At 43.8% G+C, this 22,400-nt stretch overlaps 7 protein-coding genes across 14 annotated transcripts; 4 read left to right on the plus strand and 3 right to left on the minus strand.

The window, feature by feature from the left end:
• Positions 1 to 220: 220 nt before the first annotated feature.
• Positions 221 to 2,411, plus strand: LOC120458658 (phenoloxidase-activating factor 2). Its single transcript, XM_039646390.1, has 2 exons — positions 221 to 897; positions 1,476 to 2,411. Exons 1-2 carry the CDS (start codon positions 394 to 396, stop codon positions 2,349 to 2,351), a joined length of 1,380 nt encoding a protein of 459 aa, XP_039502324.1. The 5' UTR covers positions 221 to 393; the 3' UTR covers positions 2,352 to 2,411.
• Positions 2,412 to 4,497: 2,086 nt separating this feature from the next.
• Positions 4,498 to 5,569, minus strand: LOC120458593 (CTD nuclear envelope phosphatase 1). The gene has a single exon (XM_039646297.1). It carries the CDS (start codon positions 5,427 to 5,429, stop codon positions 4,563 to 4,565), a length of 867 nt encoding a protein of 288 aa, XP_039502231.1. The 5' UTR covers positions 5,430 to 5,569; the 3' UTR covers positions 4,498 to 4,562.
• A 33-nt stretch (positions 5,570 to 5,602) lies between these two features.
• LOC120458592 (mitochondrial sodium/calcium exchanger protein) lies at positions 5,603 to 8,078 on the plus strand. Of its 3 annotated transcripts, none has more exons than XM_039646294.2 (6): positions 5,603 to 5,974; positions 6,189 to 6,610; positions 6,665 to 7,150; positions 7,212 to 7,360; positions 7,416 to 7,650; positions 7,704 to 8,078. In XM_039646294.2, the coding sequence occupies exons 1-6, from the start codon at positions 5,688 to 5,690 to the stop codon at positions 7,997 to 7,999; spliced, it is 1,875 nt and encodes a 624-aa protein (XP_039502228.1). In that variant the 5' UTR covers positions 5,603 to 5,687; the 3' UTR covers positions 8,000 to 8,078. The 3 variants fall into 3 exon arrangements, with proteins under 3 accessions (XP_039502228.1, XP_039502229.1, XP_039502230.1); XM_039646295.1 differs by having other exon boundaries at positions 5,604 to 5,974; positions 7,416 to 7,659; positions 7,723 to 7,851; XM_039646296.2 differs by having other exon boundaries at positions 5,851 to 5,974; positions 6,208 to 6,610.
• A 2,680-nt stretch (positions 8,079 to 10,758) lies between these two features.
• LOC120458563 (mitochondrial sodium/calcium exchanger protein) lies at positions 10,759 to 13,314 on the minus strand. Of its 4 annotated transcripts, none has more exons than XM_039646251.2 (8): positions 12,982 to 13,311; positions 12,706 to 12,926; positions 12,325 to 12,650; positions 12,193 to 12,267; positions 11,613 to 12,119; positions 11,406 to 11,545; positions 11,100 to 11,334; positions 10,759 to 11,042 (listed from the first exon to the last, which is right to left on the minus strand). In XM_039646251.2, exons 1-8 carry the CDS (start codon positions 13,054 to 13,056, stop codon positions 10,759 to 10,761), a joined length of 1,863 nt encoding a protein of 620 aa, XP_039502185.1. In that variant the 5' UTR covers positions 13,057 to 13,311. The 4 variants fall into 4 exon arrangements, with proteins under 4 accessions (XP_039502185.1, XP_039502187.1, XP_039502186.1 ...); XM_039646253.1 differs by having other exon boundaries at positions 10,789 to 11,042; positions 11,100 to 11,308; XM_039646252.2 differs by having other exon boundaries at positions 10,789 to 11,042; positions 11,609 to 12,119.
• A 100-nt stretch (positions 13,315 to 13,414) lies between these two features.
• On the plus strand, positions 13,415 to 14,061 carry LOC120458565 (peptidoglycan-recognition protein SC1a/b). Its single transcript, XM_039646258.2, has one exon. The coding sequence runs from the start codon at positions 13,460 to 13,462 to the stop codon at positions 14,015 to 14,017; it is 558 nt and encodes a 185-aa protein (XP_039502192.1). The 5' UTR covers positions 13,415 to 13,459; the 3' UTR covers positions 14,018 to 14,061.
• LOC120458564 (mitochondrial sodium/calcium exchanger protein) lies at positions 14,062 to 16,970 on the minus strand. Of its 3 annotated transcripts, none has more exons than XM_039646255.1 (9): positions 16,843 to 16,970; positions 16,756 to 16,787; positions 16,481 to 16,701; positions 16,099 to 16,424; positions 15,967 to 16,041; positions 15,418 to 15,903; positions 15,080 to 15,219; positions 14,777 to 15,011; positions 14,062 to 14,386 (listed from the first exon to the last, which is right to left on the minus strand). In XM_039646255.1, exons 1-9 carry the CDS (start codon positions 16,877 to 16,879, stop codon positions 14,103 to 14,105), a joined length of 1,836 nt encoding a protein of 611 aa, XP_039502189.1. In that variant the 5' UTR covers positions 16,880 to 16,970; the 3' UTR covers positions 14,062 to 14,102. The 3 variants fall into 3 exon arrangements, 2 of the variants coding, with proteins under 2 accessions (XP_039502189.1, XP_039502190.1); XM_039646256.1 differs by having other exon boundaries at positions 14,287 to 14,386; positions 14,770 to 15,011; XR_005617206.1 differs by lacking the exons at positions 14,062 to 14,386; positions 14,777 to 15,011 and having other exon boundaries at positions 15,123 to 15,219; positions 15,291 to 15,903.
• Positions 16,971 to 21,303: 4,333 nt separating this feature from the next.
• On the plus strand, positions 21,304 to 21,957 carry LOC120447552 (peptidoglycan-recognition protein SC2). The gene has a single exon (XM_039629005.2). It carries the CDS (start codon positions 21,328 to 21,330, stop codon positions 21,880 to 21,882), a length of 555 nt encoding a protein of 184 aa, XP_039484939.1. The 5' UTR covers positions 21,304 to 21,327; the 3' UTR covers positions 21,883 to 21,957.
• Positions 21,958 to 22,400: the final 443 nt, after the last annotated feature.

Raw genomic sequence — 22,400 nt, forward strand, 5'->3', positions numbered from 1 at the left:
GACGACTGATCGCCTATAGTTGAGTGCAAGATATATATAGTTAGAACCGGCTTTCCAGATTCTGAGAAGTAAAGTGCCGATCGATCGGAAGAGAAGTGAATTTGTTGAGCGAATACGATTGGGAGCTATTAAGTGAGCTATTAAGTGATCTCCGGAGATTAGAGTCTCTCTCCCATAACATCGCCAATCGCTGCCAGGCAGAGTCAGTCGAAAACAAGTCGCGGCTCTTGAAAGTAATACAAAGTGAATTGCGCATTGATCTGGCTGTGATCGTAGGGGTTTTTCGTATTTCAAACAAATTCTCAACAATTGTGTGTGCTGCTGTTTAGTGTTTGGCTGAGTTGAGCTGAGCGCACGAGTGCGGTTTTTCCCACAACAATTCTAATCGCCGCCATGAATGTGGAGCAGGTGTTGCTGATCAGTCTGGCACTGATTTCCCTCGCACCGGCGGCCCTCTCGATCCGCACCTGCGGCAGCCACGAGGTCTGCGTTAGCAAGAAGAAGTGCGACGAGACGGATGATTCCGGCAAGGGGAAGCTGGTCAAGCGCATACTGGACAACAGCTGCGGGCGCGACTTGGTGTGCTGCGAAAAGGAGCAGTTGGAGAACTTTGAGGCCTATCAGGCCGAAGTTGAGTACCGGAATCAGCGACGGGGAAATCCCTGGCTCTCCTCGGATACGTCCCTAGAAGTCGCAACGAAACCAAACCCCGTGGGAGCCAAGGAGGACGACCCGGGCTACAAAAGCTGCGGCATCCAGCGGGAGTGTGTCCCACGGCACCTCTGCTCCACCGGAGTGGTCAACGAGGATGGCCGGTACATCATCAAGCCGCGCATAAATGAGGACAGCAACTTCGGCTGTCGCGTCGTGGAGGAGTGCTGTCCGCTGGACGACCAGGTGAGAGGTTATAGCAGATCTTCTATTAAAATCATTTGAAATTGTTTTATATGTTAGTGTGAGTTTGGAAATGAAAGCTTATTGATATGTGATTATAGTGGAAAGTAAGGTCACGTCCGGAATACAGTACAATTCCCAGTCGCAATTCATAATAATAGCTTGCGATTGTGCTATAGAAATGCTGGACTTATCTACAGTTTGATGCTATAATTGACTCATATTTGATCATTAAAATCAGGCTTCATTCCGGAAGGTTTATTGGTTACACTGATTAATACGGATAAAATATTCGGTAATGGGAAAAAATATATTCAACGAGGCAAAGTTTTTTATATATAATCTTGAGATTGTCGTGTTTTTTTTCTTTCTTTATGCTGGTTGTGAATCATAAAATAATCTAAAATTAGTTTGTTTTTGTTTAATTTGGCACAGTTTTTGACTTGGTTTGCAGTTCGCGGTTTCACTGTAAATTTCAATTAAACTCCATTGCCTGTTAAGGAACTGACTGTCTTTCAGTTTTACAGACTTCCATTCATCAATTTTCCATTAACGTGAAAATATAAATTTTTTTTTTTCAGATTGAGGAGGGTCGCAATCCCATCCAGCGTAGCGTCAAGGATTTTATTTCGAAGGGCTGCGGCTTTAGCAATCCGAAGGGGCTCTACTACCAGCTGGATGGGTACAACAATGGCGAGTCTGTCTTCGCCGAGTTCCCCTGGGCAGTGGCGCTAATGGACATGGAGGGCAACTTCGTCTGCGGCGGCACACTCATCCACCCGCAACTGGTGCTGACCAGTGCCCACAACGTGATCAACCAAAATGAGGACTCGCTGCTGGTTCGCGCTGGTGAATGGGACCTCAACAGCCAGACAGAGCTGCACCCCTACCAGATGCGGGCTATCAGCGAGTTGCATCGCCACGAGAACTTCAACAACCTGACCTTATACAACGACATCGCTCTGGTGGTGCTGGAGCGGCCATTCCACGTGGCGCCGCACATCCAGCCCATCTGCCTGCCGCCGCCTGAGACGCCCCAAATGGAGGCTCAGTTGCAAAGTGCCAACTGCTTGGCCACCGGCTGGGGTCACCGAAACAGCACGTCCCGCACCATGGAAAACCTGCTAAAGCGCATCGAACTGCCGGCGGTGGACCACGAGTCCTGCCAACGGCTGCTGCGACGCACTGTCCTGGGGCGCCGCTACAGCCTCCATCCGAGCTTCATTTGTGCCGGCGGCGTGAAGGGCAAGGACACCTGCATGGGCGACGGCGGCTCCCCCTTGTTTTGCACTTTGCCTGGGGAGAAGGATCGCTACCAGCTAGTTGGCCTCGTATCCTGGGGCATCGAGTGTGCCGAGAAGGATGTGCCCGCGGCCTACACGAATGTGGCCTATTTGAGAACTTGGATCGATGAGCAGGTGACGAAGAGCGGGTTCCCATTAATAGAGGGCATTTAGGTTAGGTACACAGCTAGCATGTAAATCAATTTCAAATAAAATTACTTCAAATTACCTTAATTGCAGTTACAGTCTGTCAACGATGCAGTGGATAATTTTGTGCTCCTTCTAAATCTGAATTTCAGCATTATTGTCTTCTTGTTAGAGGCAAAGATAACAAATTCAGAGCAGACATGGATAGCTCTGTAGGTACTCAACATTGTGGTATTGCCACATCATCTTACCTATAGTTATAAGAGATTGGTTTTATATACATAATTTCTCAAGCATACCATAACTTTTAAAGTTGCTTTGTGTCATTCCCCCGGAAAAGTAATCTTCGCTGTAAAATTGTATTTCATACTTGTATCACATGAGACATGGCCTTCACTGCCAAACGGTTTCAAATTACCCAATTCGTCCTCACAGAATAGTCGGGCATATAAGCCACATTGAGTGGTTGAATTGGAATGAAAATTAATGGCGGAGCAGGTGAAAGTTCTCCCGCCATTCAATGCAAGATTTATGTGCAGCCTAAGCCGCAGATTCTGATTGCAGAAGGTTCTCCAAGCGGCTTAGGTTTCGGCTTGGGGGCGAAATGAATCTATTCCTCTGCTGCCTCGGCGTATCAATTTGCATTGTTAATTGCTCTGGGGAGCAGTTGAAAAACCACAACGAACAATCAACTATTTCCCGTGACTCACAGTCAATTAGAATGGACTACATATATATTACATCGACATCTTTGGTTTGTTTATTTTGACAGTGGCTTAAAAGCTGCATAGCTTCATTTGCAAGGCAAAAAGTTAATTAGTGAGTCACTTTTTCTCAATTTGCAAGCTACCACATTTTCCGGCTAATAAGCAAATTAGGCAAGGCAAACAAGAAATCCTTCGGGATAGCAGGAATAATTAAGACCGCAAGAAAATGCACACAAAAGGGCAGCATAAACTGTGGCCATTTCGTAAAATATACCTAATGGGAGGGGGGAGATTGCTCCTAATATTTGGAAGCGAAAAATGTATCTGTATCACCTTGAGAAGAGTCTGCTAAATAATAGACTTTACAATTTAAGATCTGCCACGGAAATAGTTTTAAAGTCTGCTCTAGACCTACGGCAATTTACACTAGACGAAGCATAAAAAATTCAGATATCGGTAGCTAACTGAGTCACTGACTGGCTGACTGATTGCTCATACGCACCGTTGACTGCCACTGAAACCGTGCTGTGCCTGCTCATCCTCCTGCTCCTGCTTCCACTTCTGCGCCCAGCTATCTGCTGGATTTCAATAACCGGCTGGTGGAATTCGGCTAGTTTTGCCTGCCTGCCAGCTGAAACATTTTATGGAGCTACAAATCAAATTTGCCGGGCACACGTTCACATAAATCACGCTGGGCCAGAATGAATCTCTTTGATCCCTAAAAAAATGAGAGAAACAAAATTATCATGGTACTCATGGTGCCCATTTGACAATTTGCAGGAAAGCTGAAATATTATCTAAACATTTCGGACCGCCATGCCCCGAAAACGTGTGCATTTAAATTGCAGCCTCGTGTGCGCAATAATTAAGAATTCAATTTAAACTTTTGCAACTTTCACCCCACAACAGCAGGCAGGCAGCAGGCAGCAGGCGGTGGGATATGGCATCAGGTGGCTCAGAGTTGTGGCTGCCACTGTGGCCGTGTAAAGTCAAAAAGCCGCAACATCATTACGCTTCCGCATTTGCATGCAGTCTGAGTTCCCCGAACTTCTGCTCACACACGGAAATCGCAAAAAAGCCAGCCAGCCGGGCCACCTGGCGTATGAGCAATAAAATGCATCTGCTCTGGGGTTGGCCCATATGTGCCTGCTTTCGTCCGTGTCTCGAATGGCCTGACTTGATTAAAGGATAAACAGCCCGCACTTAGCCTGGCCCGTAAGGATTAGAGTCTCTAATTCGAATTCCTTATGATTAAAATTAAAAGTGCATAAGCACGGAATGTTGCAGCTTAGCTCTGGTTTTATTTGCAATAAATGTTTATAAGTAATTAAGTCTTTATTGTATATGTATATAATATTCCGAAATTAATTTTAGAATTATTATTTGAATTATTAATTATTAATTTTAAAGTGCGTTTAATAAATAATGAAATAATTATTAGAGCTTTAAACCATAGAAAGTATTCATTGTTTTAGGAATTTCACGCCATTTTATTTATTTTTTCCAACAATGCAGGCTACAGAGAATTCTTCTATCGATGGGATGAAATGGTAGATCGGTTATCGTGTTGCCGGATGACGCGCCGGCCGAGAATGGATCGAACGTCCTTGGTGAAGCGCAGGGCATCGAGGAAGGGCAGCAGCTTCAGGAGCTCCGTGTCGTCGGGATCGTAGATAAAGGTCTTGATGGGAACGGCGTTGTCGGGAAAGTCTCGGTACGCGTACGGCGAGTTGTCGATGATTAAGACGCCGGTCATGTCAGGAGTGACTAAGGACAGGTCCTTGGAGACCAGTGGCGAGGAGGCGCGGCAGTGCTGGCGATAGAAGCGGCGAGACATCCTTCGTTGTCCCGCGTCCAGAAGGTCCACAACCTGGGTGGCATAGACCTCCAGGCTGGCCGTGTAGATCACCAGGTCGTACCACTTGGACACGTAGTCCAAGAACTCATCGACATGCGGCCGCTTGAAGACCCGAAACACGATCGGCTCGACCATCGGCTCGATGGACACGTTGAGTACATAGTCCGGCTGGGCGTGATCGGGCAACTGGCTGCAACCCACGTTGTCATGGGTATCCGGATCGAGGTAGCAGGAGTGCACCAGAGTCTCATCCAGGTCCAGGACGAGGGTCTTCCGTGAAAGGACGGCCAGTCTGTCGGCCATGTCCGGGGATACGGACACTTCCCGGTAGCCAAGCCCCAGATACGGGCGAAGAATGGCACATGCCTTCTCTGCCACGCGGGCCAACAGGCGTCTAATATAGGTGCCCAGGTCGCTGGAGAGCAGGATCGAGACGAGTCCCCGGCGCCCGGAGCTCGATCGCGATCGCTGGAGGTTGGTGACCACGGATGGAGCGAGCTTGACTAAATGTTCAGACTGTGCGGGCAGCTGGCTGACCATTTTGCACCCTAGTCCTTTCAAATTCAATTCAGCTTACTGTCTTACATTACACCCCGGCCTTCCATTGAAGTAAATTTTTTTTTTTCCTAGTGTATTAGGCCGAATGGGAAGTGTCAGTAGACGCAAGTGATTTTTCGAAACCGTTGACTTTTCATTGACAGTTTTACATAGTAGACCTTTGAAGCAATGGAGACCCCGATAATTGTGCCAGTTATTTTTAGGATTTCGTTTCGTTCACACACACACTAAAACACTGCAATGGCCACCGAGAACAAATATGTGCCCAATGCCCTCGATGCGGAGTTTGATAACTTCTGGGACAAGGTCAGCTGCTACGCGGCCAACTCGTTTCCCTTCGCGGATCGGTGTGCCTTTGTGGAGAAGGCCAAGGATTGCAATAGGAGCACCAACGTGCTGCCCTACATGAGGATCATGGCCTGCGATCTGAACTGCGTCAACGAATTCCAGCAGGTCATCTTCCTCACATTGTTCATGGCCCTCTGCTATGAGATATTTGTGCTGCTGATGCACGTGTGTCATAAATAGTAAGTACACCTGGGGTACAAGACATGCATTCAATAAGGAGTGGTACTTGGATAAGTATTTCGAATAGTCAATTCATGATACAAATTGGTTACTAGCTTATTTCTAAAATGATATTCAAATGTCCACTTCCCAAAGTAAATTGTTTTCTTTCCATGTACAACCGAGTATATATTTATACGTCCAAGTATTTGACTTCCCACCTGAAAATGATAGCTACATTCCTGCTCTGAAGGCCGTGTCGCGGTTCCTCCGAATGAACGAGCACGTGGCGGGCGTGACCTTGCTGGCCTTTGGGAACAGCTCCGCCGACCTCTTCTCCAACTTGGCCAGTGTGAACGCGAATGTGCCCGTGTTCGCCAATAGTTTGGCCGCCGCCCTCTTTGTGTCCATGGTTTCGGGAGGCCTGATCTGCTACATGAGTCCCTTCAAGATGAACGCCTACGAAAGTGTGAGGGACATTTTGTTTCTTATCTTCGGATCGACGCTTCTGCAGCACTTTCTGGCCTCCAGTGCACACGTACCCGAAACGTCATTCATAGGCAAGCTGTTAGCTTGTATGTATACATTTCTTGTATACATTTTTTACATATTAGTGAATGTCGTAGATGTGTACCTCATTCGGAGGGCTTTAAAGAGTAAGTGGCTGAGTTATATTTATTTAAACGAGAGATTGAGTTGTAATTTCCCAGCAACGAATGCACAAATCGATGCCCTCTTGGAAGGGGATATGACTCCGGAAAAGAGAAAACGACTGAGTGAGTTGGAAAGGAACCAGGCGATCTACTCCCGTGACATGGAAGTGGAGATCTTTGAAAGGACCAATTCGGGTCCCAACATCAACAAAATGAGGTACACCACCTTGAAAATGGGCCGCAGCGTTCGCATAAGCATCGATAAGAAGGCCACCCGAAATGTATTGCACAACAGAGCTCTGGGAAGGAATTGGGGACTCTTCAAGGACTTCCTATTAGCCCTGAAACCCCTCACCTGTGAACAGTGGCGGAGAGCCAACATACTCGAGCGGGCCTTTATGTTGACCCAAATTCCAGCTGTGATCCTGTGCAGCATCTATATACCTCTGGTGGACTACGAGCTGGACAAACATGGCTGGAACAAGCTTCTGAATTGCATTCAAGTAATGCTGAACCCGGCCATGTCCATTATGGCCATTAAAGGTGACTTCAAAAAGGGGTTTTTTTCAAAGCATTCGATGGTAATTCAGTCTTTCTCCGATAGCTTTGTTAAGCTCTAGGGGCAATTCGCTGTGGTACGTTGCCATGACCGAGGAATACATTTATGCAGTGTATTCCCTGCCCATAACCATGCCAATAGCGGTTTTTATGTTTATCCAATCCCGAACCGATGTGCCACCATTTTACCATTCGGTGAGTTACAGTGGTGCGGCATCAGTTCAGTGTAAATCCTATTCCGAACTCACAGGTGTTTACAGTGATGAATCTGACTGGCTCCATGTTTATGATCTTCATTTGCGCCACCGAAATAGACAAGGTCCTGGAAGTTATTGGCCACATCTTGAAAGTGGAGGATGACTTTATGGGCGCCACGGTGAAGGCTTGCACAGGAAGTCTGGGTCCGCTAATTGCCAACCTGGCGATGGCCTTGCACGGATATCCCAAAATGGCCTACGCCTCAGCCATTGGAGGACCCTTCTTCAGTGAGCATTGTGCGTGCCAACTGAAGCATTCCTAATAAGCTTTGAAATCACAGCCATTGTCATGTCCGCCAGCACTGTGATGCATGTCAAAAATCTATTCGGGCTCCCGGTCTCGGAAGCAAACCAAAACGGCAATTACGGCTTAAATGCATTCGTTTTTCTAAATATCGGACTGTTTTCCACACTCCTCTGGTCCACGACGCTGGGATTTTTCGCCAGACGCTCCGTGGGCATATTTTCTATCGTCTTTTACTGCATTTACTTGCTTTTTGCTATCTTAATTCATAGGAAAGTCATACATTCGTTTTCTATGGACATGCCAATCAAGGCAGCTTTTGGCGATATCTAGGGAAAACATACTTTTCTATGGAAATATACAAATTCTGTGTACTTTTTTTGACATGTAAATATACGTTTTCTAACATTTACCTTCCCTTGGTTTCAATACTTTCCATGCTAAAGCAGTTTCACCTGTGAAAGCAGTTATCAAAGGGCATCTTCACCATATCAGCTCAATTAACGCAATGCAGTGGGTTACTAGGACTGCGTATACGCCGTGTTGGCTCCAAACTGATGCTCTTCACACCTCTGCGATGACAATGGGGTTAGGGTTAAGTCAAATGTGAGTCGTCGCTAATTGGAGGAAAGCCGCAGACACGAAGGCAAGACTCCTGGCAGCCGATTCATTAGCCCCCCCCTCCCACATTAGGGTCCACAGGCACGGCCAGTGGATTAGCAGCCATGGGCGGAAAGTGACCTGAAATGGCTACAGTGACAACTACAAGGCCAGAAACTGGGCTTTCCTCCCAGCCGCTTGACATTAATTAGTGCTTGCACCATTCAGCAATACAGCTGTAAATGTAACTGTTTCTGCCGGACTACCTTGCGTATATGCAGCCCGTCCACTGGCTAATTGAGTTATAATGCTAAGCGGCAATTTATGGCTAGCAGCATTAGCGGCGTCCAGGACTGCAAACCATTCCCAGGCATAAATCTTCTCTTCCAAGCAATTTAATATGGTGTGTACTCGCGCCATAAATAAACGTGCCCGGCTGCTCTGAAATATTTTCCATTTAACCAACTGACAACTGCAGCGCAAAGTTTTACAGCGGAAATAGCTAGCTGCAAACTGCAACGTGAAATATGTTTGCCTTCTTCTTAAAGTCTTTTTAGTTTATTAGGATAAATTATGAGGTTTTTTCGCATCCTTGGACACTTCTAAATACTTTTAGAAAAACTTGAGAATCTTTCCAGCATGGCACAAATAAACAAGTAATTTTAAATGCCAAATGCAACACGAAAGAACGATTTGCAAATGATGAACTCGCATAAACTCACACGTCCCCAAAATACTAGAGAAATGATAACCATCAATAAAAACAGTCAGTGGCGATAAGACAGCACAGCACAATTAATAAGTTCATTCATGAGCGATAGTAAATGAGCACGCAAACAGAGGCCTGTCGGTCGAATCTGTTGTTTAATCTATTAAACAATAACAATAACAAGAACTACTGATAGGAAGCACAGTATATTTCTCCAGAATTAAATACTAGAATTTGGCATGAAACCAATCCCAAAGGCACATCATTTGAAATCAATTTCCCGTCTGCATAAACCATCTCCAGCAATCTGGGTGCTATTCCGCACTTGGGCTTTAAATATTTGATGACTTTCACACCGAATCATGCCAGAACCAAGGCAATAGCACAGAAAAGAGGACTTCTCCTTCCATTTTGCAGTTTTTGCATTCGATTCGGGACTGCAAGTCTATGTAAAAACGTGAGGGAGAATGCAAAACAATTTGGTAACAAGCAAAATGCATCAAATCTCATGGCCACGGAGCCCTTTCCTAGCTGGGTGAATCGGAATACGAATCGGAATCTCGAGTGGCGAGAGGAGAAACCAAAGCTGTTGCAAAAACATGTCACATTAAGTGCACAGATAGAGGTTCTGGCGGACGGACTGATGGGCGGATGGACAGATGGACAGATAGACAGATAGACAGATAGACGGGAAGTCTGGAGGAAGTTGAGTGCTTTTATTGCTGCCGGAATTCTGCGTGCCATTTGCCTTGGAAGCTGGAGCTGCAAGCTGGCTTCCGCTTCGTCTTTTTCCTTGCACTTGAGCCAGCAGCTCTTGTTTATGCAATTGTACTTAAATCCAATGGTTATGTTTCAGCTGCAGTTGCCATTGCCATAATGGCCGGAATCAAGTGGAATTTACATGTGCAGTCGATATTAATAGCACCCTGGGCAAAGTACCTAGAAAATAATTCTGTTTAGATATTTTTCGGTACAGGATAAACTTTGAAAACTTCAAAAAATATTCACAATATATGTATGTATATACCGAATTCTTAGGCATAAACTCTGGTTCTTCACGACTTCTTTTCGACGCAAGTATAGATGTGAAAATGTAGTCTGTACTTGTTGAATAAATTTAGAGTTTAAACTAAGAATATAGTTAACAGTTTCAGAGAGATTCTTAAACTGAATGGTATCAGTTTATCAGTGCCTTACATTCACTGATCGATTGGCTTAGTTTATCTACAAAGCTGGAGGAGTATCAGCTGCAGTATCACTGGCGCACAAGTAACTCGTTTCTTGCATGTTGACGGGACACCAACCTCCAGCCACTTTAACCGTAATTAACGCGGAGCTTTCCCCATCGTTTCGTTGCCATCAGTTTCCCTTTATTATGCACTACGCTTTTATTTTGTGAAAAGCTGGAGGGAGAACTGGAGCGCCAGGACAGGACGGAGTGCCAAGGAAGTATCCTTCTGCATTTCAATGGACCTCTGTCGGTTTTTTGCTTACTGCTGACGCCTTTCGAAAGCATTTCCTCTGGCAATGTTTTAATCGTGATACTTCATACACTTAATTAGTCAGTACGTTGGCTTGCGTAAAAGCCCGGTTATGCTTGTATATTTTCAAAGCAATCTTTTTTGGCAGTAATAGCATCTGATAAAAGCTAAGATAAAGTCATAAAATATATTAACTTATATTAAAATATATTAAGTAATTAAATATTGACGGTAGGAGCTATGATGATTACTTGTTTTCTATTTATTACAAAATCAAATCAAGACAAAAAGCATATTTCAAATTATATTGGCTTAAAGTATTGGTCTCTGGCAAATTCATGAACAAGATCCCATTCCACGCAGACCGCATATAAGAGGAACTGCAAGTAAACAAGCCATAGGAAAACTCCTGCGGATCTACGAGCGTGGAAGTTGAAGGTGACGCTCCACCACACTGTGGTCACAATGGTTATTACCAGAAAAAGGTAGCAGTTGTCGCCCAGATCGCCGTACACCCACGAATCGGCGCCCAATTCGCGAACTCTGTGATTGAACATGAAGGCCAAGCTCATGCTGATCAGAATCGCTGAAGTATCGGGTACATCTGGTGACCAATATGGGAAAAAATTTAACTCTTCCTTACCAAAAACTGGACCTCCTATTATGGCGGCGAAGGCCATCCGGCCGTAGCCCTGCATGGCCAGCTGGTAATTGGCTATAATGTCCGGAGTGGCATTCGAGACAGCGCCAAAGGTGACCGACATGAAGCTCTCGGAGAGATTGAATACGATTCCCACGATCTCGGAGAGCACTTCCAGTTCGGTCACGGCGATCCAGAGGGTCACCATGGAACTGAAAAAAGTGAGTATAATAAACAGCTAGAAAAGAAGGCTGATATCATTTCGAGGCTAATCAGTAGACAGAGGGGGGCTGCTTTGGGACCCCTTACGTGGTGATAGCAGGGCGGCACATCCGTTCGAGAGTGCAGGAAGATCACAATGGCTAGTGGGACTGTCAGGCACGGCGACCACATGGAGACACTGAAGTCGAGGGTTATGTACCAGCTTTCGTAGACGCTGGACACCCCAGCTGAGGGTCAGCGAGAATCAGGAGTTTAGGAATCAGATACACTCTCGAAATACTCCCGCAGACCTACAGTGCACCAGGGTAATGACCACGAATGGGTTCGTCACGATCTGCGTGCAATTGAGCAGCTTACTCCAGCCGTGCTTGACCTTCTCGTAGTCCACCACGGGAATGAAAAGTTGAAGTGCGAATACCAGGGGGCACCTGGCAATCAGGTATATTCGATTGCACCACCCACCCAGCTGCCACGCCTCTCCATCAACCGGGTTGAGGGACTGGAAAAACTCCGTGAATAGTTGAAGGTTTCTGGGATTCTCCGGGTTATGCAGCCGATTGCGATTTGTCTCGTAATCAATGTGTTCGGGTCGATTTTGTGGGAGGGGGGTCACAAAGTAGCCACTACTGGTCATGTTTGAAAAGTGGTTGCCCGTATCCCTGGAGCGACGATACTTCGTGGTGTCCTTGATCCCAATATCATCCTGCTCCTCCCAAGAAGTTAGTTTTCGTAGCTTCGCATTTATTTCTTTGATTGGTGGAGGAGTTAAGCTTCCCAAGTTGTCCAGTTCTGCTCGAAGTTCTAAAAGGTAAATATAATTAATTGCTATTATAATTGGAGTAGAGAAGCGAAGAATTGGAGTAATATGGCTTACTTTTGATGTAGTAGCGCAACAACGCCACATCAGCTATATTAATAGCCACATAAACAACGTAAATTGAGAAGAGCACTGAAAGTAGGTGTCAGAAATTAGTTATAGTACCAGTTATTTAAAATATATTCCTACCTATACCCTCTCCTAGGGTCACGTCTCCCTCCTTGACCATCACATACCGCAGAACCTCCACACCCAAGAGAAGAAACAGTAGATCTCGCAGAGTGGAATGTCCGTTCATCCTAAAGGGTCTCAGAAAACACACTGTACCGCCACTCAGAAGCATTATGGCCAGAGTATTGCCCACAGCTATGGTAAAGATGGGTGCATCGGCCCTCACCGGCATCAGATTGGCTATTATTTCTGGACTACAGTTACCAAATGCCAGAAAGGTAACACCTGCCAGGTACTCATTCATGTGCAGCTTTATAGAGATTATCTTGAGGACTGGGGAAAAGCTGCGGGTTTACAAATGGGCAATGAGAGGAATGTGCACTTTGTCCAGGAACTTACTAGGTGCCAATATTGAAAGACATCAGCCACAGAAACGCCACACATATAAAGCCAAAGAGGAACATAAACAGAACCTCTGTTGTTTTGTTATCGATGTGAATGGAGCAATACATCATCCTGAAGTAATTGAAGAAGTTTATAATGCGTTTGCAGTCACTGACTTGGGTGGCCATCCTGCAGCGATATTTGTAAGGTAGTCTCATCACGGCTCTACAGCTCATCTGTAACAGCAAATAAATCATATGGTCACCCATTCGTCACAGTATTCGATCTTACATTCTTTATAAAGTATTGGAATTCGTAGTCCAGTTCTGTTAGGTTAAAACTGTTCCTTTTCGTTCGCGCACCCATTCTCTTCAATTCCTTTCTTCGAAGTCAAGCGAATATGTTTAGAATTATATTTATTTAGAACTGTCGAAAATTGAACTACACTCTTTGACTTTTTCTGCAAAGACATTCAGCTTGCCAGCCAATGGGTCGACCCCAGCCCATTGATAAAGCATTTATTTAAAAGAACCACCTTCATAAAACGCTGAATAAATCAACATTCGAAGATTGCGATTTTGACAAGGCTACCGCCAAGGGTCTTCCCCTAATACGAATCTATGTATGTGCCTTCGCAGAGAGCCGTAAATTAGCCATGAACCACCAGATAAGAAGGCAACCTACCCGCAACCTAACCGGGTTGCTATATAAGCGCCCCGGCGACCCACGATCTCCATCAAGCGACCGTCAACTATTACAGCTAGTAATCATGCCTTCCAAAGTGGCTCTCCTCCTCGCCGTCCTGGTCTGCAGCCAGTACATGGCCCAAGGCGTTTACGTAGTCTCCAAGGCGGAGTGGGGTGGTCGCGGCGCCAAGTGGACCGTAGCCCTGGGCAACTACCTCAGCTACGCCATCATCCACCACACCGCCGGCTCCTACTGCGAGACCCGTGCCCAGTGCAACGCCGTGCTGCAGAGCGTCCAGAGCTACCACATGGACTCCTTGGGCTGGCCCGACATCGGCTACAACTTCCTGATCGGCGGAGACGGCAACGTGTACGAGGGACGTGGCTGGAACAACATGGGCGCCCACGCCGCCGAGTGGAACCCCTACAGCATCGGCATCAGCTTCCTGGGCAACTACAACTGGGACACCCTGGAGCCGAACATGATCTCCGCCGCACAGCAGCTGCTCAACGACGCCGTCAACCGTGGCCAGCTCAGCTCCGGCTACATCCTGTACGGCCATCGCCAGGTCAGCGCCACCGAGTGCCCCGGCACCCACATCTGGAACGAGATCCGCGGCTGGTCCCACTGGTCTGGCTAGATCCATGACACGAACTACAGTCAATAAAAAAAAACGCACCTGAATCTTTTTTTGAATTTTTATTTCTAAGCAAAACATTGCTTTATTAGGGAGTCGGGCGAATCTGAACATTGTCCTGGAAACCATGGACCCACTGGAACTCTATGGCGGTCGTGTAAATTAAGAACAATATGAATATGCTCCACATGAACAACCCAGCGGATCGGCGGGCAACGAAGTTGAATGTGAGGCACCACCACAAGGTGGTTGTGATGGTTATTACCAGGAATATGTAGATGGTAACGCCTTCATCTCCGTACAAGATTACTTGGCCACGGGAGTTGAGTTTCTTTTCCAATACAAATTCAATGCCCACGTTGACCACCAAACCTGCGGGAAAAGGATTAATTTAATTATGTTCTTTGCAATGATCTTAAAACAGATTCATTTATTTTCACTTAGTTATATTAAGCTGTTGTAAATATTCTTTTGTTGAAAATAAAGAATAATCATACGAAAACGAAAACATATATCAATCAGTAATTATGATTATTATAATAATATCTCGCTATCTATTATCCAAATAAGTGGTCCATATTATTATTATAATTATTATTATTATTATAATTAAAAGGACATTGCTTTCACAACAAATGGCGTCAATGTATTAGAGCCATCTGCGGAACCGTACTTATTTTGGGCTTTTCTATGAATTCGGAAACATTTTAGAAGCTGATGAATCCAATGCCTATAACGAAATTATCGAATTTTACCACTAACTATAAACTGAACCACCGATGATGGCCCCAAAAGCCATCTTTCCGTATCCGTGCTTGGCGAGATGTGCGTAGGCTATGAAGTCCGCGGTCGCAGCGGACACAGCGTTGAAGGTGATGCTCATATAGGAGGGGGCCAGATCGAAGACGACCCCTATGATGGATATCAGCGCATCCATTTCCCAGGCACAGATCCAAAAGAATATAATCACGGTGGTCAGCGTAAGCACGCAGTAACCCTGTCGGATGGAAGGGTATTTTGTTGGATCCTCAAAAGAAAGTGATCCTCAAAAGAAGGTGATCTTACCGAGTGATAAAATGGCGGGATGTCAGTGCGAGAGTGCACGAATACTACAATTGCCAGGGGCATCGTTACCAGTAATGACCATATTGCCTTTCGGAACTGTGGAATGTAATACCATTCCGCGTATTTGTGCGCCATCGTAGCTAGAAAGGGGTAAATAACATGAATTTTGAATGTAATCATTTAAAATAGAAAGCAATAGTCGTTTGTATACTTAAACGTAAGCTGGGTATAATGTGTTCGAGTACAGTAACTTGTACTAAACTGAAGTTAGTTTTAAACCAAACCGATTACCAATTGCATTTCTTCAATTCATTGCCTATTTTTCTGCGCTTACGTACTCTCAATTAGTGCGACGATCACGAAAGGAGTCAGTACGATTTGTAAGCAGTTGAGCATCTTGCTCCAGCCGTGCTTGACCATCTGGTAATCCACCAATGGAAGCACCAACTGGAGCATAAGGTTGACCGGGGCTTTGAGGATATGCAAAATACGTGCACATGTACCACTAAGGTACCATCGCTCTGAGTCGATCGGATTGATGGCTTGGAGGAACTCGCTGAATAGGAAAAGATTTTTGGGATTGGCTTTGCTGTGGAGAATTGTTCTGTTGGTTTCCACGTTAACTTCCTTGTGATGAATCAAGGGCTTGGGTGTAACAAAGAAACCTGCGTTGTATGTTCGTTTGCGATATAATTTCGACTCAAGGATTTGGATTTCATCGTCCTGCTGTAAATTATTCAAGCGTACAATCTTTTCAGTCAGTATAAGATCGTGTTTCCGGGATGATGGCGATTGTCTCAACACTTCAATATCCTTTTGAAGTTCTTAAATAATTTTCAAATAACTTTAAAATATTATTAAAAGTCATTATCTACATACGTACTCACTTCTTATTGCGTAACGCAGGAGGATCAGATCGACTATGTTAATTATCAGGTATATAGGATAAATACTCAGTATCACTGGAAACGTCGAATATAAATAGTCTTTTAACGGGTATACTTATAAAGTAAACTCACTGGCACCTTTTATCCATGGCTTAAGAGCAGTATCTATCATGAAAAACCTTACCAGTTCTACGATTAGCAGAAGGAACAAAAGATCCCGGAAAATACTGTGACCATTCATTCTAAAGGGCCGAATAAAGCACACCGCTCCCCCGCTCAAGCAAATGATCGTCAGGGCGTTGGCCATGGCTATGTTAAAGGTGAGACCCTCCAGTCTGGCTGGCGACAGGTTCACCAAGAGATCGGGTGTGGAGTTGGCCACGCCCACGAGCACCACGCCCGCCACGTACTCGTTGACCCGCATTTTCAGAGCAGCGATCTTGAGTGTTGGTGTAAAACTACCGGGATTGGGGTTAAAAAAATCGCAGATGGCACTGCATGTTCAAAAACTTACTAGTTGTTGACGCTCACGTAGAGGATGCAAAGGAAAACGCAGTAGATCAGTGCAAACAACAGCATCACTGCTATTTCAGTTATTTTATTGTCGATCTTGAAGTAGCAGTACATCATAACATAGTAGTTGAAGAAGTTGGTGATGTATCTGCAGTCGAGGATTTTTGTGGCCATTTCGCAACGATGGCGATAATGGAAGTGCATAACCGCCAAACAGCTCACCTGAAAGTCCGTATATTTTGTAGGAACAGAAAATGCATACGTTGGCATACTCACATTTTCCATGAACTTGGTCCCATTAAGAAAGCCTGGTTATTTATAAGGATGTAGGTTAAAATATCGCTGGACGAACATCGTACTTACTATATAGGCTCGCATTGGCCACCTGTGTTAAGGGCATCGTAGTTTTCAATTAATTTATCTTTCAGATATTATTTCTAAAGCCATAAAACACTGCTTGACATAGATCGTATAACACACTTGAACATTTTTCTATTTCCGTTCATAATGTGAGTAGTTAGGGAATAGCTATTTGAAAGTGGTGCCTGGAAGTATGCAATTATCGCTCTACGCCTCCACTTGTTTGAAAACTTACCTTTAAACATTACATAATTCTGGACCACTGCTGGAACATGCTAAATGTAATTTGATTTCATTTTTCAAATATCAAGTGACTGGCTTAATTTTGTATGAGAACCGCCAACTGTAAGCGGGCAAATTATGCGTGAGCCAATCTGTCAGAGATGATAAAAGTGGTATGAAAAGTGATCGTATAAATCAAAATCAGCCGATTGTGACGAAGCTCTAAGTAAGGTGCTTCCCCCGAAAGCAAATCTGAGCCAGTCCCATTGATTAGCGTTGTAAATCACTTATACGCTACCCGATAAGGAGCGGTGTTTGACCACAGTTTGCTTTATAAGCGCCCCGGCGACTCACGATCTCCATCAAGCGACCGAGTGCCCCGGCACCCACATCTGGAACGAGATCCGTGGCTGGTCTGGCTAGATTGGTTACTTAAACGTATTAACATTTTTTGAAACCTGTAATACCGAGTTCTATTCTTTCAACTATTCGGCGGAGATTGGATCGAATGAAATCTTTTAAATGGCAAGCAAAGGGAAATTCAACTCCGAAGTCCTGCTCCCATTTTCCATCTTCGTTTTGCAACCGAACGCTCACGTTCAACTGTCAAAGTATTCATTCCCTCGATTCTACTGAAACTTTTCAAATTTTTAAAAGCATGAGGTTGTGTGTCTGCCCAGGAAGTTACTGAACATCATCCAACCTCTTTCTCCATCCAAACCCATTTCTTTCAAGGAAAAAGCCAAAACTGCTGGTACAGAAATGTGAAATTAACTTTCAAAACCGCTCTGAGATATTAAATACCGCCAAAAGCAGCGGTCAGCTTTACAATCGGTCACAGACCAGAGCAAACTATTTGCCACTTGAACCGCAGTCTCATTAACGACATCCTCGTTAACAAAGTTGCTCTGAATGAGTTTCAGTTGTTTTTGTGCTTAATAACTTGCTTAAGCTTTCAGTTTTTCAGTTCCCCTCCTGCCACAAGAAAGCACTTGGTGGCACTCGGTTGGTTGGACAAAGTAGATTGACAAAGTGGTTCCAGCCCAACGCACTCACCTTGCTATCCTTCTGCAGGTCCTTCGAGCTTCAGATTATTACAGTATTTTTACTTCCGTGATTACCAGTTACTTATCAAGATTTACGGGTTCTGTCTGGTTATTGGAAAGGTACATTTCTGCAAGTCAGCTAACTCGACTTGTGGCTGATAAGATGTACTATAGTTCTGTAATTTTCACTTTATATTAACTATTCAATGTATACAACTTCTTTGTTGTAACTAAATACTCAGCTCAGCAAGTAAAAGCATTTCAAATACTGCTTACATATCCCAATAGGGTTGGAAAATTGATCACACGGGCGGACAGACGTGTAATTGAACAATAGTATTCTGTATTTTGATAAGTTTTGCCTTATCGAAATCTGTTTAGATCTACGCACTATGGGAAATCTGGCCAAAAGTCTGACTATATTTAGGGCTGCATACCAGAAACTAAAAAAGATGGCACCACAACCAATAAATCAGCTGTTAAACACAGCTCTTGCGCGTATAAAGAACATTTATGTATCTTCAAGTGTTCAAATGCTTTGTATTAAGTGTTTGTCACATTAAATAGCAAAAAAAAGTCGTGTTGCACCCGTAAGTTAATAAAAATATAAAATGCCTTACAAAAGTATTTCTTTGATAATAACTTAACTTTGAAAAGAGATTTTAAGTAAGTCCGGCAGAGTCCATGTATGAAATGTATTTTATGTTGAAGGCTATTTAATTCTTGTTTAGGTTATTGCAATTACAAATTACACTTTTTACGATTTTGGGCAAATATATTTTAATAATATATTTTTTGCCTAAATTAGAAAGAGCATACGAAATTAAAGAAAGCCTTTAAAATAAAGGTGCGCTGCCACTCCCACAGTTTTGTGATACGCATAGATATGTAATAGTGTTAATCAATACAAAAAATTAACTAAATGTCTTTCTTCGTTCTATAAACTATAAACAATATAAGGGTCGGTGGTACGCCCTCAATTTTTTGAAATGGGCTAGTGTAACCCAATTCAAAAAACACAAACTAAATATCATTTTGTTCAGGAGTTCAGGAGTTAATAATTTTGACCAGAAAAGTTTGTCAAATTTCCCATGGTGCTACGTGATCCCACACACAATAGCAAAACAAGAGAGAACGCTATAGTCGAGTTCCCCGACTATCTGATACCCGTTACTCAGCTGGTGGAAGGGAGAAGGAGAGTCTTAAACATTGATAGAAATTTACAAGACTAATACAAAAATGAAAAAATATCAAAACATTTTTCAAAAGTGTGGGCGTGGCAGCTTTGGGCGGTTTGTGGGCGTTAGAGTGGGCGTGGCAACATGAATCGACAAACTTGCGCTGCTTCTATGTCTTGGGAGTCTGTATGCTTAATCTCAACTTTATAGCTTTTGTAGTTCCTGAGATCTCGACGTTCATACGGACAGACAGACGGACAGACGGACGGACAGACGGACATGGCCAGATCGACTCGGCTATTGATCCTGATCAAGAATATATATACTTTATATGGTCGGAAACGCTTCCTTCTGCCTGTTACATACTTTTCAACGAATCTAGTATACCCTTTTACTCTACGAGTAACGGGTATAAAAAGTATACCAATTATCTTGTGGAACGCATTTGAAATAGGGGCGTACATATGGGAGGTCCATTGTTTGCGACTTCGAATAAAAGTATATCAATATTTTGGTTCTTGCCGTTCTTTGATTCATATCAAACACTTATAATACCTACTCATTATTTTTCAGGCACTTATAAATAACTGCTGAAAAAAGCAAATCAATTCCGATAAGAAGGGTAAAAATGGCTGAAAATAATTTAAACAGAAACTTTTCAAATAGTCGTATGATGCTTGCAGCACGAGAACATCAGGGATGGAGATTTAGCCATTTATATATAGAATAAAGTTTATCTGTTATTTCTACCTGTTTTTATTTTAAAACGTCAAATTTTAAAACCCCTAATAATACATAACCCGTGGTAAGTTTTAATCTGTAAATGTAAAATTTTAATTTACCTGCACTTCGTCGATTTTTACATAAATTGTTTACTATTTATGGCAACGAAAGCTTTCAGGACTAGACTATCCAAACTCAAAGCTTTTCTAGCGAAAAAGCTTAGTTTTCATATTTTGGATTTTGTTGAGTATGGTTTGTATGGTTTGTAGAGTAAACAGATTTATCCACTCGATTATTTTAAAATTCGAAATTCGAATACCACTTTCGAGGAAGCTCATAAAATGCCATAAATTCCATAAAGCTCCAAACCTTAAAACTTGGTCCGAATTATTGCGTTTCATTTCATGTTCGTTTACATAATATTTAGAACTCTTACTAAAAAACAAGTAAAGGAAAGCGTTTTCGACCCTATAAAGTATAGATATGTTTGTATGTATGTATATCATCTGGATCAGGACAATAGCCTAGTCGATCTGGCCATGTCCGTCCGTATGAACGTCGGGATCTCGGTAACTATAAAAGCAAGAATGTAAGATTAGGCATGCAGTCTAGTGACGCCTATGATATACATGTTTGATTCAGAACTTTGCCACGCCCATTATAACGCCCACAAACCACCCAAAACTACCACGCTCACACCTTTGAATATTGTTCTGATTATTTTTCATGTAATTGTATTGCCAAATTCGATCGATATCAAAATAATTGTGAAATGTTTTCCTTGCTCTTCCACTAGCTGAGTAACGGATTCTGGACTATAGCCTTCTGCCTTCTTTTATTTAAAATTAGTTAAGTAGAGTTTTCAATCTATGTCTGTATGTACTAAATAATGAATTACGAACAGCTTAATTTAATACATTTTCATTAACATTTAGTGTGTCAAAAGTTATACTTTCCCATTAAAAATAAAAATAGGTAAGAAATCTTTAAAAAGCTCTTAGAAGCTTATAAGCGCTGTTCGGATCAGGTATATCTACTCCGGACAGGTATTCCCAATGCTTTGATAGGTCTTACGCTGCACAATATATTGCCTCTTCTTGGACAAATTAATTAATGGCACTTGGGCTGATTAGAAACGAGATTGCGTCTCCGTCATCGACTTATCAGGATCTGGCCGCCAGATAGCCCTCCTATCAGATGGAAGCACACGACCCGGAGCGCAGCCCTAACCTAACACATCGTCTTGCAGCCGATAAGCTAGGGCGGGCGGAGTATATAAGGTCCGATCGAACGACAGGCCGAACAATCGATCCGCAACCATGGCAAACAAAGCTCTCGTCCTTTTGGCAGTGCTCTTCTGCGCACAAGCCGTTCTCGGGGTGACCATCATCTCCAAGTCGGAGTGGGGCGGCCGTTCTGCCACGAGCAAGACCACGTTGGCCAATTACCTGAGCTACGCCGTGATCCACCACACCGCTGGAAACTACTGCAGCACCAAGGCCGCCTGCATCACCGAGCTGAAGAATATCCAGGCCTACCACATGGACTCCCTAGGCTGGGCAGATATCGGCTACAACTTCCTGATCGGCGGAGACGGCAACGTGTACGAGGGACGCGGTTGGAATTTCATGGGTGCTCACGCCACCAACTGGAACTCCAAGTCCATCGGCATCTCCTTCCTGGGCAACTACAACACCAATACCCTGACCTCTGCTCAGATCACCGCCGCCAAGGGTCTGCTGTCCGACGCCGTAAGTCGCGGCCAAATCGTTTCCGGATACATCCTGTACGGACACCGCCAGGTTGGCTCCACCGAATGCCCCGGCACCAATATTTGGAACGAGATCCGCACTTGGTCCAACTGGAAGGCCTAAGAGAACGAAGGAAATGCAATAAAAAAATTCAAATCAGTTTCAATAAAATCTTCAGAATACAATCGCACACATTAATACAATCTCGGGTATTTTTTTCCGGGGAATTATTTCTTGGGAGCACCAGCGGTTCTTATTATTAATCATCACTTAATGTGCAATGATCGGAAATTTTCATAAAGTTTTTTCACAAAAAAAACAAGAGAGAATGATACTCAGCTAGGTGTAGTGCTAGGAAGATATTTTCAAAGCAATAGAAATTTGGAAGGCAAATAATAAATAATAAAATGATACAAAATCGAGTTCTGAAACAAACTTACACAGCGTGACGTCACATGAATCTGCATGTCTAATTTCAACAGTCAAGATCATAGCAGCCATACGGACAAATGGTCGGACATAACCAGATCGACTCGTGACCCTTATCAAGAATAAGATAACTTTATAGCGTCGGAAACGCTTTCTCCCCCCAAGTTAAATATTTTTTTAACGAATCTAGCATCCGCTTTGACTCTATGAAT

The sequence above is a fragment of the Drosophila santomea genome, chromosome 2L (assembly GCF_016746245.2).
Source record: "Drosophila santomea strain STO CAGO 1482 chromosome 2L, Prin_Dsan_1.1, whole genome shotgun sequence".
NCBI lineage: Eukaryota > Metazoa > Arthropoda > Insecta > Diptera > Drosophilidae > Drosophila > Drosophila santomea.

Excerpts from the sequence above, each read along its gene's own strand:
- LOC120458564 (XM_039646255.1), bottom strand. The coding sequence starts at position 16,879 with ATGCCCTTAACACAGGTGGCCAATGCGAGCCTATATA. Across the intron at positions 16,425-16,480 it reads TACGTGAGCGTCAACAACTA|TTTTACACCAACACTCAAGA; the intron begins GTAAGTTTTTGA and ends CAATCCCGGTAG. Across the intron at positions 15,012-15,079 it reads TCCCGCCATTTTATCACTCG|GGTTACTGCGTGCTTACGCT; the intron begins GTAAGATCACCT and ends TCCATCCGACAG.
- LOC120458563 (XM_039646251.2), bottom strand. The coding sequence starts at position 13,056 with ATGGGTGCGCGAACGAAAAGGAACAGTTTTAACCTAACAGAACTGGAC. Across the intron at positions 11,546-11,612 it reads GGTCATTACCCTGGTGCACT|CTGGGGTGTCCAGCGTCTAC; the intron begins GTAGGTCTGCGG and ends GCTGACCCTCAG. Across the intron at positions 11,335-11,405 it reads TGCCGCCCTGCTATCACCAC|CTGTTTATTATACTCACTTT; the intron begins GTAAGGGGTCCC and ends CTTCTTTTCTAG.
- LOC120447552 (XM_039629005.2), top strand. The coding sequence starts at position 21,328 with ATGGCAAACAAAGCTCTCGTCCTTTTGGCAGTGCTCTTCTGCGCACAA.
- LOC120458592 (XM_039646294.2), top strand. The coding sequence starts at position 5,688 with ATGGCCACCGAGAACAAATATGTGCCCAATGCCCTCGATGCGGAGTTT. Across the intron at positions 7,151-7,211 it reads GTCCATTATGGCCATTAAAG|CTTTGTTAAGCTCTAGGGGC; the intron begins GTGACTTCAAAA and ends TTTCTCCGATAG. Across the intron at positions 7,361-7,415 it reads TGCCACCATTTTACCATTCG|GTGTTTACAGTGATGAATCT; the intron begins GTGAGTTACAGT and ends CCGAACTCACAG.
- LOC120458565 (XM_039646258.2), top strand. The coding sequence starts at position 13,460 with ATGCCTTCCAAAGTGGCTCTCCTCCTCGCCGTCCTGGTCTGCAGCCAG.
- LOC120458658 (XM_039646390.1), top strand. The coding sequence starts at position 394 with ATGAATGTGGAGCAGGTGTTGCTGATCAGTCTGGCACTGATTTCCCTC. Across the intron at positions 898-1,475 it reads GCTGTCCGCTGGACGACCAG|ATTGAGGAGGGTCGCAATCC; the intron begins GTGAGAGGTTAT and ends TTTTTTTTTCAG.
- LOC120458593 (XM_039646297.1), bottom strand. The coding sequence starts at position 5,429 with ATGGTCAGCCAGCTGCCCGCACAGTCTGAACATTTAGTCAAGCTCGCT.